This window comes from Halichoeres trimaculatus, unplaced genomic scaffold (assembly GCF_033239565.1).
Source record: "Halichoeres trimaculatus isolate MK-OKI-2021-1 unplaced genomic scaffold, fHalTri1.1 fHalTri1_scaffold_9, whole genome shotgun sequence".
NCBI lineage: Eukaryota > Metazoa > Chordata > Actinopteri > Labriformes > Labridae > Halichoeres > Halichoeres trimaculatus.
In genome coordinates, this window is record NW_027437188.1 from 20,737,190 (window position 1) to 20,751,640 (window position 14,451).

Sequence of the window (14,451 nt, forward strand, 5' to 3'; positions counted from 1 at the left end):
ATGAACCAAATCAACAACCAGAACATTCTGAGAAAACATTTTTTTGATGCGGTGTATTGTGGTCAGGTGGAAGGGTTGAGGGTGTGTCAGCTGTCATGGAAACCTATGGGATCATGAGTGTGGATCGAGGCTGGAGCCAAGCATCTCTCATCATCCGGAGAGGGTCAAGCATTAAGGCCACGGCTGCCTCTCTGACAGTAGCCTGAAATGGGTGAGAGAAGAGAGAGGCACCTGAAAGAAAGTACACTTGCTTTGTAGAGTATGTGCCTGTGTGTGCGTGTGTGTGTGTGTGTGTGTGTGTGTGTGTGTGTGTGTGTGTGTGTGTGTGTGTGTGTGTGTGTGTGTGTGTGTGTGTGTGTGTGTGTGTGTGTGTGTAAGCGAGATGTCAGTGTCACTGAGACATTTTTCAAATGCACTGGAGCATTTTCTCTTCTATTGGCCAAAGGCGGCTCTGGTCTGGCAGAGGCAGGCAGGTGCTTGGACCGAACATGCACCCCCCACATCCAGCATCCCCGGGGTGAGTGATGGGTGAGTGAGCCCAGCAGGAGAGGACGGACCCCCCCCCCGCTCTCTCTAACACACACACACACACACTCTGGTGTGTCTGATGGATTGGGGGCTACTCCTGCTCGCCCCGTGTTGTGACAAGCAGCAGATGTTCTCCAATAATGTTTATCGGGCAGGCCTTCATCTTCAGATGACACACACCTGTTTCCAGTCAAACAGGCCCAGAGAGGCCATCCATCCATCGAGCTCTGGGTGGCCACTGCACCTCTGTATCAGTGTCCACACATAATACTGGGTGCAGCAGCAGAATAGGGTGCCAAATAGGACAAACATGAAAGCTAAAGAAACAACAGTTAGGTAAAAAGAAAAAGAGCTGATTCAGACCTTTATTTTTTTCTTATTTTTACTACATATGATCTCAGCTCTTTGAGTAGTGCTCTTATTTTATTACAAGTGCAGAAACAAAGATTCCCTGTGTGCTTAAAGGCTTCTGCAGAGGAAAAAAATAGCCTACTCGTGTGTGTATACGCTGGCTTATCAGGATTAAGCTACAGAGAGAGGGTTGCAGGAAACTGGCAATGAAATAGCCCGTAAACTGTTAGATCGCATCATGGGTACTTTTTAGCCATAATCAAGCATAGACCACTCTTTGCACAACAGATTCTATCACTTTATTGCCTTTGCTCCACGTCCCAGAGATAATTTCAGGCCTTCTGCGTTGAACCACATCTCCCAGAAGGCCCTGTTTTTTTTTTTGAACTCCAGCTAACGAAGCTGTTGGATCAGATAAAAAAAAGACTGAAAGAGGGAAATCATTTTCAACACGTCCTGCACCATTTGTTCAGTTGTTACTTGGAAAAATAAATGTGAAGGCTGCAAAAAGATGCGTATCGAGAAACTCTCCCACAGTCTGAATGTGAGGATATTCGTAAAGTGATGTGCCAGCATGTGTGTGTGTGTTTGGTGTGTGTGTGTGTGGTTGAGCAGCTTTACCTTTACATAAAAGTATATAAGAAGTCTTTTTAATGCATAGGTGAAATGTTGAAACCATTCTGCTTGCATGTGGTTGCATTTTGGATTACTCACCACTGGATGGCGCTCATTGTGAAATAAATGGAGCTGCAAATGTACCTCTGATTCAAAGGCCTTAGGTAAAATATAATTAACATCATAAAATTTATACATTCAAATTGCTTGAAACTGAGTCATGCATTTTATGTTTTATTGCTTCAGCAGTTCCAAAACCCCAATCCTCTTCCTGATGAGCTCCTTTCTAATCTTCTCCATGAGCAAAGAATGAGATGATTTCTGCAGAAGGCTCCAAGTGGTTCTGCCACCACGCCTGTGCTGATTAGACTCGTCATATTAAAACCATGTGCACGACTGCTCCGCTCTGTCCTGATCTGTTCCCCGGCACTGTGCTGAGTGTCCATCAATAACACTAATGACCCGCAGCCTCCAGAGAGGAAAACAAACAGTGTAATGAAACCGCAACCTAAAGCTCACTGCTTTCTAAGAGGGAGAGGGCCAGGTTGGGAAAAGGGCATGAAGATAAGCAGAGGAGAAGAAAGAGCAGGGCAACACACACAGATGCGTAGACACTAAAGGGCAGACAGTGACAGGGGAGGTGAAACCAGGATTGTAAGGACAACAAAAACTTGATGTGATGATTTGTGGAGGCTCCCCACCCAAACACACATCCTTAAATGTGCCAAGTGTTAGCCAGCACCAATCCATAGAAACCCTTCACCCCCTCCTTCTTCTTACAGGCTACACTTTTTCACCCATCCGTGCCTGCCTCTCCAAAAATGTTTCCCCTGGCGTCTGAGTCAGCATGGGTGCCAAGTCAATCAGTGTGAGAGCTGCCAGCTGTGATGGCCGTCTCCCTCTCTGGGGGTGTGATGTATGTTCCAGCGAGGGGAGCAGGGCAGTAACATGCCACACAGGGCTGGCAGCGGAGGAAAGGATGATGAGGAAAGGAGAGGAGAGGAAAGGAAAGAAGGAGGGGAGGGAAGAAAAAAAGAGGACAGTGGCAGAACAGGAGCTATAACGAAGCCTGATGGATTCTGAGGCCGTGCCAGCTGCCCCATTAGCTGAGTGGCTCCAAGCCTCTGTGAGTGGTGCCCACAGTGTGCCCACCCGTCACACACACACTTACACACACATAGGACATAGCAGCTTGGGAATCCAGCCCCTTGAAACACACACACTTCACATTTACCTAAAATAGATTGCACACACACTCACACTCATCCACAGCCCTGCCAGCCACACTTCAATACACACTGAGCCCTTTATGAAAAGCTGGGGCTTAATGACTGCAATAACTCGTCGCAGCGTGTTGATTAAGTGTGAGAGGATACACGGGTGACACTGGCATCAGCTAATCAACACTGATCAAACCAGCACACACACACTCACACACATTTAATGTGAAGCTGCCAGACTCACACATGTGCCCCCGTCACATCACTCCACTGCCCTCACAAAGACGTCACACACACATACACACTGCTGTCTATTCAAGATGTTTTGGTGCCTTTTCAAGTGGCACTGCCTTTGGACTTTGGTCTGGAGGAAGTTCCTACTGCAGGTGATGTAATTACAAGGGAAACCTGAACCGCAGAGGAGGAGGGACCTTGGAAGGGTGGTGGCAAAACCCTGCTGCCAAGTGAGCTCTCAGATGTAGCCAAGGTGTGATTCTTGTTTGTTTAAAGCTTGTTAAGCTGCTGTTTGTACATTGCTTTAATTGGGCCTTCATCTGGATTAAAGGTTTCCCTTTGGGTGACCTCTCTGTTCTGGTACAAGGTGGGGAAACTCACCCCTTCATAGAAAAGTTATCTCAAGGCAAAGCTTTTTTTGATATTGAATTTGGCTTTTCAGTAGCAAAACTGTGGCACTCTCTTTGTTCACACCGTCAGCTGTCATGGTATCCTTGTTAACTTCAACAAGTAGCTGTTAGCTACATTTAAAGCTCTACTCATGACTGAGCAAAGGACAACAACTAAAGTCAGGGACAAGCTAGTTAGCATAGCAGAACATTTTGCAGCTAATGAGCATGATATCTCTATCAGTTATGGACAACTAAACGAGAGTGACATGCATTAATTTTAGAGGGTAGACTAGAGTTATTTTGTGTCTGCTACCTCTATACAAGTGTGTTCAACATAATATATTAAAATGTGCAAATTCAGTTGTCAAGTGGTTCTCTTCACCTTGAAATCTTAATTGCAGTTTACATTTTTATTGTAGCTGGTATCCTAAAAGTAGCAGCCTGCATGAGTTCTGACTCATTAACATGATCATTTTGACTTCACTTAGTCCACCGTAGTACAGGTGGCCAAGCTTGTATTCAGAACCATTATCCACTCCATTATTGCCCAGGCCTACACCATCACTACCACCACTGCAGCTGACCTCATCAAAGCTGGACGACCCATGCTGACCTCATCAACACTGCATGACCTCCTGTGACCTCATCAAAGCTGGACGCCCCATGGAGCCCTGAGGGCTGACGACAGGCCCTCTGAAAACACCCCATCCATTAGGGTGCCAGGAGCACTGTAAATGTGGAGCGTCAGCGCCAGCCATCTTCACTGTCATGCCCAATTCTCCAGCCCCCCCTCGCCCGAGCCGGCCCGTGGACAATGGAGCCGCTGAACCTCCAGACCTTGCAGCCACAATGTCCGCCCACGCCGGCTGGCAGCAGTGACAGAGGGGGGTGCCGGATGGGGAGGCCTGCTGCAGGATGGGACTCTTATTGAGCGTTTGAGCGATGAGCCAGGTCATCACATCTACCAAACTCATCCATCATGCCCCACAAACGGACACAAATAAAGAGGACACATTCCTGCCTCCGCTCCCACTACCACATTCAGGCCCTCTGCAGCCTTTTCTCTCCTTCTTCCCTCTCTCTATGCGAGCCAAGACCTGGAGAGAAAAAGAGGACCAGAGTTCAGGCTCTCCCTCGCTCTTGGAGGCCATGGGAGCGCCAGAAGAAAACGCCAGGTGGTTTTCTTACTCACATCTCTTGGTATAGATCCCTGTTTGGGCTGAAATGATGGGCAGCCAGAAGGACTTTATGGAGTGTGGGGGAATAAAATGTCTTAGAAAGAAGGAGAGAAAGGAAGACATGTCAATCCACATTGTAATCCTTTATTTCTTAGTTGTTCCTCCCACAGTATTGAATTGAAATGCATAACAGTTACATTGTAGAAAGCATTAAAACAAAGTACCTCAACTTGCTGATTACTTTTAAAATCGATTATAAACAAAACAACAACAAAAACAAACAAAAATCTGGTCCCTCAAAACGGGAGAATAAATGAAAGTAATCTGTTATTTATCATAAGTTTGGCACAAGGGATTAACATGAACCGAACGTCACACAAGCTTGCAGACAACCGTAGAAAATGTCAGATACAGATCTTACCAGACCAATCATGCGTTTATGAAGAAATTATACCTGGCTTTTTTTTAGTACTCATTCTTTATATTGTTTTCCTTTTTTTCTTTTTTTTCCTTTTTTCTTTTTTTTTTACAATTGAATCATTTAATTGTCATAGAAAAAAAAACCCTACGTAATATCTATTCATCGACCGGTTTCATTAGAAGAATAAGGAGTGAAGTGTATGTTTAATACTATCTGGCACTCAAATGCAATCTACAAACCCCATTAAACTCTGGGATAGGCCCTGGTGAGGAATCATCGCCTCATTTGCCTGGGCTAAGAGCAGTGCTATTCAGTAAACAAACTACAGTTTGCCAAGAAATAAATACAGTTCTCAACATACAACAGCAAATTACAACAACAACACCAACAAAAAATGGAAACAAAATCATGATTGTCTAAAAATGAAGACACACAAGCATGGAGAAGCTAACGACTAGCATTCAGGCTATTTAGTGGTATTGTTGACTGACTAGGATGGATTCAAGGGTTTTGAGAAAGACTTTTGCCCTTTACAGAACAACAATTAACTTCAGCACTGGCTACCTACCTCAGTAAAAAAAAACAACAACAAAAAAACAAAACAAAAACAAAACAAAAAAAACAAACAAAAAAAGTGTTTTCCTCTCTTCCACTAAAAAAAACAATCTATTTATATCCTTTCACAGATAGAGCAGGCGGGCAGGATGGAGTGCAGTGGAGAACAGTTGGTAGACACTTGTGTACAGTGCTATGATTGTGCAGACACACGCTGCCATGACAACGCAGATGGGAAACTGGCCTGATTTCAGTTCAACAATTACTTTTTTATGTTCTTCAATGACTTCAGTGATACTATAGCACTGCTAACGTTGTCCTTATACAAAGCGTGTTTATTTGCACTGAGGTTCCTAACCCCACCCTTCATTTTTATCATCAAGTACATAAATTTATGAGAAACACCTGTGGATCTCTGGGGGTTACTGGAAATTACATAATTTAGTCAGATGAATCAGGCTCCTTATGTTCAGTAAAACTGAGTTGAAACAGTCTTAAAGACACAACCAATACGACTTGTTTCATCATTAAGTGTTCTCTTTGTTTTCTATGCGCTCTGCAACAGCACATTCTTCTTCCATGTCCACCAGCTGCCTTTACTGTGCAAAACAGAAATTCAGCAGAATAAATACAGCTATTATTACTTTAGCATTATTATTTTCACCACAATCCACAATATGCTATCATCAGGTTGGAGTTAAAAAATCAATTTTAAGGAGGGGTTTTATGTTCTATATTTTCAGGGGTTCTGGGGCTCTGAAGGAACAGTGACCCTGCTGTGTGTGTGTATGTGTGTGTGTGTGTGTGTGTGTGTGTGTGTGTGTGTGTGTGTGTGTGTGTGTGTGTGTGTGTGTGTGTGTGTGTGTGTGTGTGTGTGTGTGTGTCGCTCCGCTCAGCAGTCAGGTGGGCTGTGGTTCTGCTCAGCAGTCACTCTGTGGACGATCAGGGGCCACAGCACATAAGCCCAGCAGTGGGCTCCCAGTGCCATAGGTCAGGTCTTAGGGATTGACAGGTCAAAGGGACAGCAGAGGAAGGGTGTCATCATACATGGCTGAGGGATTGGATGGCACTGGATTCAGCAGCAGCCCGTGCCAGATTGTGCCACATGGTGGCCGGGTTGTGGGAGGCCGGATGGAGAGAGTCCTTTTCAGCCAGAGACAGCATCATGGCGTATGCCTGAAGGAGAGGGAGATGGATGTCATTTAACTGCTACACTTAAATGCAATCATCTTTGTGCAACGTACAAGAGGAGGTACAGGCTCTTCTACCTGAGACTTGGATTTTCTGAAAAGTGGCTGTTTTACTGCTTCAGCCAGAGAGGGGGAGCCAAACGATCCGTCGTCCTCATCCCCATCCCCGTCACTCAGCTCACTCTCCTCCAGCTTACGCATGTCTGAAAAGTGGCGAATATGATCCAAGGCTGAGTAACCACTCTGCTCCTCCTCATCCTTGTACCTAAAGATTGAAAAAGGAATCAAAACCAGGCCATTCACTCACTTTATCAACTGAATCATGCAGACATTTTGACCTTTGGTATCTGTGTGATATATTTACCTCCTGGGAGAGGTGTTACAGTTGAGGTTTAAGTTGTTGGGCCCGCTTAAGTCCATTTCATCTGGTGTATTATCATCACTTAGGCTGCTAGGATGCACCTCGCCCTCCGGTTTCCCTGGAGTGTCACCAGGCTCCTCCCCTTCTTCTTCATCAGCACCAAGATCCTCCACGTCCTCATCTTCCAGGTCACGTGACCCTTGACTGGCCATCAGCGGCTTTTCGTCTACAAATGGACCACTGTTTAACCTGCGGACCAAAGGTGTTGATTAGATCACTACTTGTGAAAAAAAAGGAGACAATGACTTAATATTTATCAGTTTTTTTGAGCGAATCCTCTCTCTATAAAACAGAAGCAATGGTTTGGGTTAAAAGGCAGAGGTAGGTCTGAGGCAGGACATGGCAGTTGGGACGGAGAGAGCCGGAATCTCGTTTGTCATCGAGGCTCCGGGGCCCCTTTGGGCACGGCAGCAATGGGCTGATCATTGCAGCACTTAGCTGGAGTGCTTTGCCTCTCTCCTTGTTTATTTTCTCTACTATCTTGTATTCATCTAATAGGCAAAATATTTAGCTGACAGCCTCATTTGGTGGGAGAGTTATGAGCGTGTTGCCAACCGGCCAGTTCGTTTATCCCTGCACAGGGAACGAGGGCGAGCTATCCAAACTGCCTGAGCCTTAATCTGTCCCTCTGTCTCAGCGCCACAGGAAACCGCTATTTGGTAAATCATCTGGAACCACATTAAGACTGATTCACTAATTATACTCCAGGACGTCTTTCGTAAGCTCGAAAAAATGCCACTTCTGGCACAAAGGATTCAGAGACGAGGACTGAGAATGGGATGCAGCAGAAGAAGTAGATAGGAAACAGCACATCAAGCACATAAATATAGGATGCTCATACACATGATACCTGCATTGATTTTAAAATTGATGCTTTTTAGGCCCAAGAAAGAAAGGTCCAATGAGTAAGGATTACTGAAAATAATATTTTAGCATGCAAGATCTCCATCATCTTTTGTCTTCTATCAACAGCTTATAATATTGAGTTTTAGACTGAGCTCCAGCTGAGATTGAGAGATGGAGGCTGCAGACGTGGTCTTCCTGCAGTGTTGAGCTGGAATGAAGCTGAGAAAAGAGACTAGCTTCCAAAAAAGAAAGCAAGAGCTCTGTGATTAAGAAAACAGATTCGCTAATTACGCTTTCAAACGTGGTAATTTGCTGGGGATAAAGTATCTATCAGAGGTAGTCAGGAGCACAGCACTTTGAAAGGAAACACGGGCCGACCCTTTGACCCCACCCCCTCTACCCTCTTCCTGTAGGCAGACATGTTGGTTCCAGATGTGGTGGGCTAACTTCTGCACTCCCCACCCCTGCTTCTCTCCCCCATCCCTCTGACGATGTACCGCCGGGTCCTGCGCTCACAGGCCTTCTGCACAATCACACAGCAGTCTGCAGATCTCTATCTGAACCTGCAATCTGCCCTGTGATCACACTGTCGTGAGGCACGTGAAAACAAACTCGGAGACCTGAGCAGACCTCTGGACTGCTATCTGACCTGATCAGAGCTCTAAGAATTTATTTGCATAATGCTCAGACGTGGCTGCATGCACAAAGATATCTGTTCATACATGAGACCAAAAGGAAACAGATATAAGGAGCTCCTGCACGTATCCAAACCTGCGATTATCATAAATGTCATCACAGATAATTACTCAGTTCTCCAGGCCTCTGAACATGATGTGCTGATTAACAAGGCTAGCTGGGTGGTATAAAAATGCAGGTCTTAGATGGGCTGATAGAAACTGACCCATTATTAATACTTACTCAAGCCTTTGTAGTCCTGTGCGTCACTGATTTAATAAAGTTATTGCTCAACATGCAATCTATTATGTTGTGCTAGCAGATGTGGCCTAAGATAACTAAATGGTCTTGCAATCTTATATTTCCCTTTTTTTTGGGTGGCCCATGCCCTGGTTTTTACCAACTGTAGAGATGTGTACAAGATGCGTGAGTTTGTCTTCAAACTCTTGGTTAAGCTCTGTAAATGTAGATAGGACCAAAAAAAGATTATGCAGGAAAAGAATCCTCAAATTGCTCTTACCCTTCTTCTGAGGGATCTGGGGATGTCTGGTTTTGGCCTGCATTGCTGATGAAATTCCGTATTTCATTGAAATAAGAGTCTTCTTTGTCATCCAATATGGCACTGCTACTGTCCAGCTCTGACTGGGGGGATGACATCGCTGTGCCTGCAAGGAGAGAGACAGAGTAAAACCACTGTTTTAATGTTTCATCCTCAACAATCTTAACCGTTAGTTTTCCCAAGTCAATCTTTGAAAAAAAAAAAAAAGAAGAGGACTCAGACTCGAGTAACTACCGCATTCAGACTTGGAAGATAAAGATGAGGACTTGTATTTTTCACTGATGACATTTTTTGGGCTGTTTTCATTCATTTTTATGTACAAGACTAACATAGTGTATTTAGTGTTCGACAAGGTTCCTCTGCAGGCCCATTTACATGCTGCCTTGTTCAGCAGTGGTTCCAGCCAGGATGCCTGCAGATATACATCATAAAAAATACACCACAGGGTGTACTTTATTTTATTTCACCTGACCCATGTTTATCTTTTTTCAAGTAAGGTAATGATTCCTAAAACTTTTTTTTTTGTTGTTGTTGTTGTTTAAGTGCAAAAAAAATTAAAATAAAATAAAATCATTAAAAAAAACCCCACTTTCTTAGATGACATGTGATGCAACTACATCACTGTTAGGCTGTTAATATTTGGATATTCATATTTAACTTTGGGTGTGTTGTCCTGATGCTTGAATTATGTCATATTACTCTGGATTGTGCCAAAAGGTAAAATAATGACAAATCTGGGACACTGGTTTGGCTCAGCTGACTAGGGCGTTAAATTTGTCAAAGCATAGGCAGAAGATTCATTTGCAGTTCTGGCATCTGTCAAGCTGTCCAATCAATAAGGAGAAAAATGCTCTCTGACTAATCAACAAAAACATTACATCTCTTCTTAATAGCTGATGGGTTTTGGGCATTTTTTGAGTGTATTAGACACCTGAAGTGATTCCACAACAGCCCTGAGATGCATTAGGAGAGACTTGTTATCTGACTGAAGTAATAGGATTCAATAGGATTCTTCCACCTTAACTTGAACATTGGGAACACTTGGACTCAACTCAAACCCTGGGACTGAGTTTTTTTTTTTTTTTTTTTTAACCATGGATTTTGAGTGTTCTCAAAAAGTTCCCAAAACTAGCTTCTCATATGTGTTACATTACAGCAGTGTGACATAGTCTGTATCTAGTAGCAGCAATATGTTAGTAAAATTAAACATAATGTTTCCTGACTTTGCAGTTGCTGAGATGTTGCGTCAGAGTTGCACTTGTGCATGGAATTTTCTATGAAGTCATCCATGGGTCTGGAAACCTTGAAATCTTCAGTCCCATTTAAAATTAAGTTTTGACTTTGGACAGTGCTGGGCCACACATAATGCGTCGGTGATGATGGATATGACAAAGTGAGGGACTATAGGGAGCAGCTTTCTGCTCATTAATAATCACTTCAGCGTAGCTGTGCAGTGGGTTGTGGATATATTGATCGATGCTGCTAAAGAAAACCTTGGTAGATAATTGATTTTGCATTTGACTGAGTAAACATCATGTCTGATTAAGTGAAAACCTCCTCTGAGGACTGTTCCTCTTAGCTGCTGGCCAGGTGTCGCTGCTTATTCTGCTGATTCGAGGTCTGAGTCTTGCAATCTTTCAAACCCATAAGCTGATCTGCTGATGAAAGCAGCTCATTTCTGAAAATACTGTGTGCTGCTGCAGAGACGGATGACAGATTTATGTTGTTTAATTTTTCAGCTTTTAAAACTGTTTCCAATCATGAGTAATGCTATATCTCAAATCAGCAAAGTAGCGCTCAGTTTTTCCCACTAAAACTGGAGAAAAGTGGTTGGAATTATTAAACTCAAGGCCAGTATTTTTACTCATTACTCTTCACACTTGACATAAAGTTTCAACACCTCTCACCTGACAGGTTGCCATTCTCGTGCTTCTTTAGGTGACGGTCAAGGTTGGTCTGCTGGCCGAAGCAACGGTCACACAAGTGGCACTTGAAGGGCTTTTCCTTGTTGTGGATGTTGCGAATGTGGCGTTGCAGATTCGAGGAGATACTAAAGGAGCGGTCGCAGTATTTACACCTGCGGGGGAGAAGAGTCCTTTTAGTTCAATAGGCAAAACTATACAAGCAGCAAAACCCAAGCTGTAGGTTAAACTGTGAATGGTTGTTCTGTGGGAAACATTATACTAAACACACACACACGCACACACACACAGTCCCAGCAGTCCCAGACATGATGGAGGAGCTTGTTTAAGGTGAAACAGCTCTGCCTCTTATCTCCAGCCAGCGCAATAAAATTGCATTCTTCTCCCACAAAATAAGCACGCAACAGATTTAGTTCTAGCCCTGCAAAATTAGTGCGCCGTGCCAAGTTTCTTCATGCAAAATTATACGAGAAGATTACATCTTTTCTTCTGCTGGAATTAGCTTGCTCGATTGGCTGTCCCTCAGGAAACCTCCCCGTTATCTCCACAGAAAAATTACAATAAACAGCGGCGATCTTTAATGGCATGCCAGCGTGTAGAGTGCAGGCTATCAGGCTGGGGCAGTAGAGGCCTGTGTCTGTCTTTCTCTCCCTCCCCTGTGGTCAGCAGGCCTCCTGCAAGCTTTGGGCCAACATTCCACTACCTTAGTAACTACAAAGCAGAGCGGTGCTAGCCAGGACTTACTCATTATCCAAAATGCAGTAAATGTGCAAGATTCATTTTTTCATGTGAGCTGCTGATGCATTGTTACTTCTACCTATGCTGCACCTGGAAGGCTCTGGGATGTTGACGTAAGACAGCAGAGACTTTAACAGCAAATTTTCCCCTGAAACAAAATGTCAGGAAACCTGTATATGTTTTTTATTTATTTGCTGACAACTTTTGACACTAATTCCAGGGAACAACAACTTAATCTTGTGATAGCCTTCTTTAGTTGGCAAGAAAGGATCATTTGGTACAGCAAGCAACCAGAACACTAGGAGTCTGGCCTTGTATGCATGAGAGAAATGACCACAGCTGCCGTCGGGCCTGGACATCTGCCCGCTCTCTTCATCACCCCAATTTTTCACCAGACTTCTTCCCTTCCTCTCCTCTTTGCTCCTTAACCAGCGCAGCTTTAAATACCCCTGCCCTCCCTTTTATTCCTGTCACCCAGCGACAGACGCCATTCCTCATCAGGCTTATTATTAAGCATGGGGATAATAATTCCAGGGTTTGTTTTATAGCATGCAAAAACACAAGCTGACTTTGTTCTCTGTTGATGAGATCTCTCTGGGAAAGCATTTATGCTAAAAAAAACAAAGAGCTGCAACTCTGTCTAGGATTTAACTGTGTGGAAGTGCGACTCTTACTTTCACCTGCATAAGAATTAGGGATTTGGCTTACCATCTGACTCCTTACTAGACATAATGTGTTTATAAAATTGAGAATTGTGGGTAGTCTAAGAGGGGAGGTTGCAGAAGGTGAAAGAGGACAATGATGTAAGGCGATATATTGCTGCCTGTTTCCTTCTTATGACTCATACTGGAACAAAATATACTCGCAATATAAACACACACACACACACATTTTGATAGATATTATATTTGTGTGCTGAAGACTTGTCAGACTCATGGAGACTGTCTTACCTATAGGGCTGCTCTCCTGTATGAGTCCTGAGGTGGCGAGTCAGGTTAGCAGAGCGAGGGAATATTTTTCCACAATATCTATATGAATTTGGAAACATCATGAAAGTTTGGTTTATGTAATTCTAGGAATTATAAATGTGGAATATAAACAGAGAAAAACATCTTGTGAAATAACCTGTCCACAGAAATAAAAACAAAACAAAAAAAACCCATCATGGGTATTGAAAAATACATGCCGTAACCAGTTGCTGTAGTTACCTGCATGTGTAGCGCTCCTTGCCCTTGCGCAGCAGCGTCTCTGGGAGAGCAGACGGTGGGGCTCTGAAGTCAAACATGGAGGGGACGGAGCGCAGTAGGTCACCAGAGTCTGGCTTCAAGGAGCTGAACGTTTCCAGCTTCTCCGCCATGTTCTCGATGGCCGACATCTGAAGAGACAGAAGAGAGGGATGAAGGAGAGGAGTTAGTCTTGGTCTTCAATAACATACAGTTGGAACATTTAGCATAACAAGTACATCATGCTGAAACTGATTTGAAATTCAAAACAGGAACAATAAATGATGTTTCCCAACAAAAAGCAGGATTTTATAAGAGTCAGCCACATTAGCCATGCAGTTATGCCATTAAAAGGAGTTCACAAAAAAGTAGAGGCTCAAGCAAACATATATTTTAAGAAACTTTCTTTTTACGTTTGCTAAGGATGCACCACAGTAAAATCATTCTATCATTATCATTTACTGTGAGCTGCTCTTACTGAATATAAAAAGACCACTTTCTGTAAAGACTTCCGCTGTTTACAGGCATCTGGGCAGCAGGTGAAATACAGTGTAACAACAAGAACTGAGTGAATTCTTATTATGATGTTCATCAATGATTCATGAAACACAAGGTCAAATCCCCACCATATGTGCACGACAAGTACATTTCAGACTGATTCATAACTTTGAAGATGGACGAAAAAAAAAAAACTGCCAGTGTAAAACTTTGAAATTTAAATTCAGCCAATTCTATTTCCCAAAGATGTGTGTGTGTGTGTGTACATTAATAAAAAACACACACATGCAGAGGAAGAATCAAGGGCTGCAGCCAATCTGCTAATGAAGCTGAACATTTGCTCTCATCAGGTACTCTCAGAGGAGATACATGTAAGCAGTGTGTGTGTGTGTGTGTGTGTGTGTGTGTCTGTGTCTGTGTGACTGAGAAAATGTGTGCAGCATGGTGGCCACAGTTGATTAATTGACATCAATATGTGTGAAAGAGAAAATACATGTGTGCAGAGAAGAATGTATTTGTAATGTATTTGTGTGTGTGTGTGGTGTGTGCGTGTGTGTGTGTACACAATATGCACTCACAGTCATGTGTGCATATGTGTAGTATGTGAACCTGATTGTTCATGCTTAGTGTGTGTCTGTGTGCTGTCAGATACATGTTCCCTGTGTGTGCGCATGTCTCTGCCTGCATGGGTGTGTGTGTGTGTGAGTGTGTGCATGTGTGTGTGTGGCAGAGGAGTGATTCATGTCCACTGCTGGGCTGTAAACTATTCTGTGCACAATGCGGGCAGACAGCACATTCGTCAATATGAAAGATGTTGACATTACTGATCAAGGGCCAGACACGGGTAATAATGATATCGCTGTGCTGAGAGGGGCGGGATGGGGG

General features: G+C 43.6%; 1 protein-coding gene across 9 annotated transcripts in view; it reads right to left on the reverse strand.

Moving 5' to 3' along the window:
• Nucleotides 1-4,172: 4,172 nt before the first annotated feature.
• mecom (MDS1 and EVI1 complex locus) overlaps nt 4,173-14,451 on the reverse strand; it is a 138,090-nt gene continuing 127,811 nt past the window's right edge. For all 9 annotated transcript variants that reach the window (XM_074680119.1, XM_074680118.1, XM_074680115.1 and 6 more), the window contains 7 exons: nt 13,054-13,220; nt 12,796-12,873; nt 11,093-11,262; nt 9,147-9,291; nt 7,049-7,294; nt 6,763-6,949; nt 4,173-6,670 (listed from right to left, as the gene is read on the reverse strand). In XM_074680119.1, coding sequence (XP_074536220.1) covers nt 6,536-6,670; nt 6,763-6,949; nt 7,049-7,294; nt 9,147-9,291; nt 11,093-11,262; nt 12,796-12,873; nt 13,054-13,220 — 1,128 coding nt within the window. In that variant the 3' untranslated portion in view covers nt 4,173-6,535. The remainder of the gene's footprint in view (nt 6,671-6,762; nt 6,950-7,048; nt 7,295-9,146; nt 9,292-11,092; nt 11,263-12,795; nt 12,874-13,053; nt 13,221-14,451) is intronic.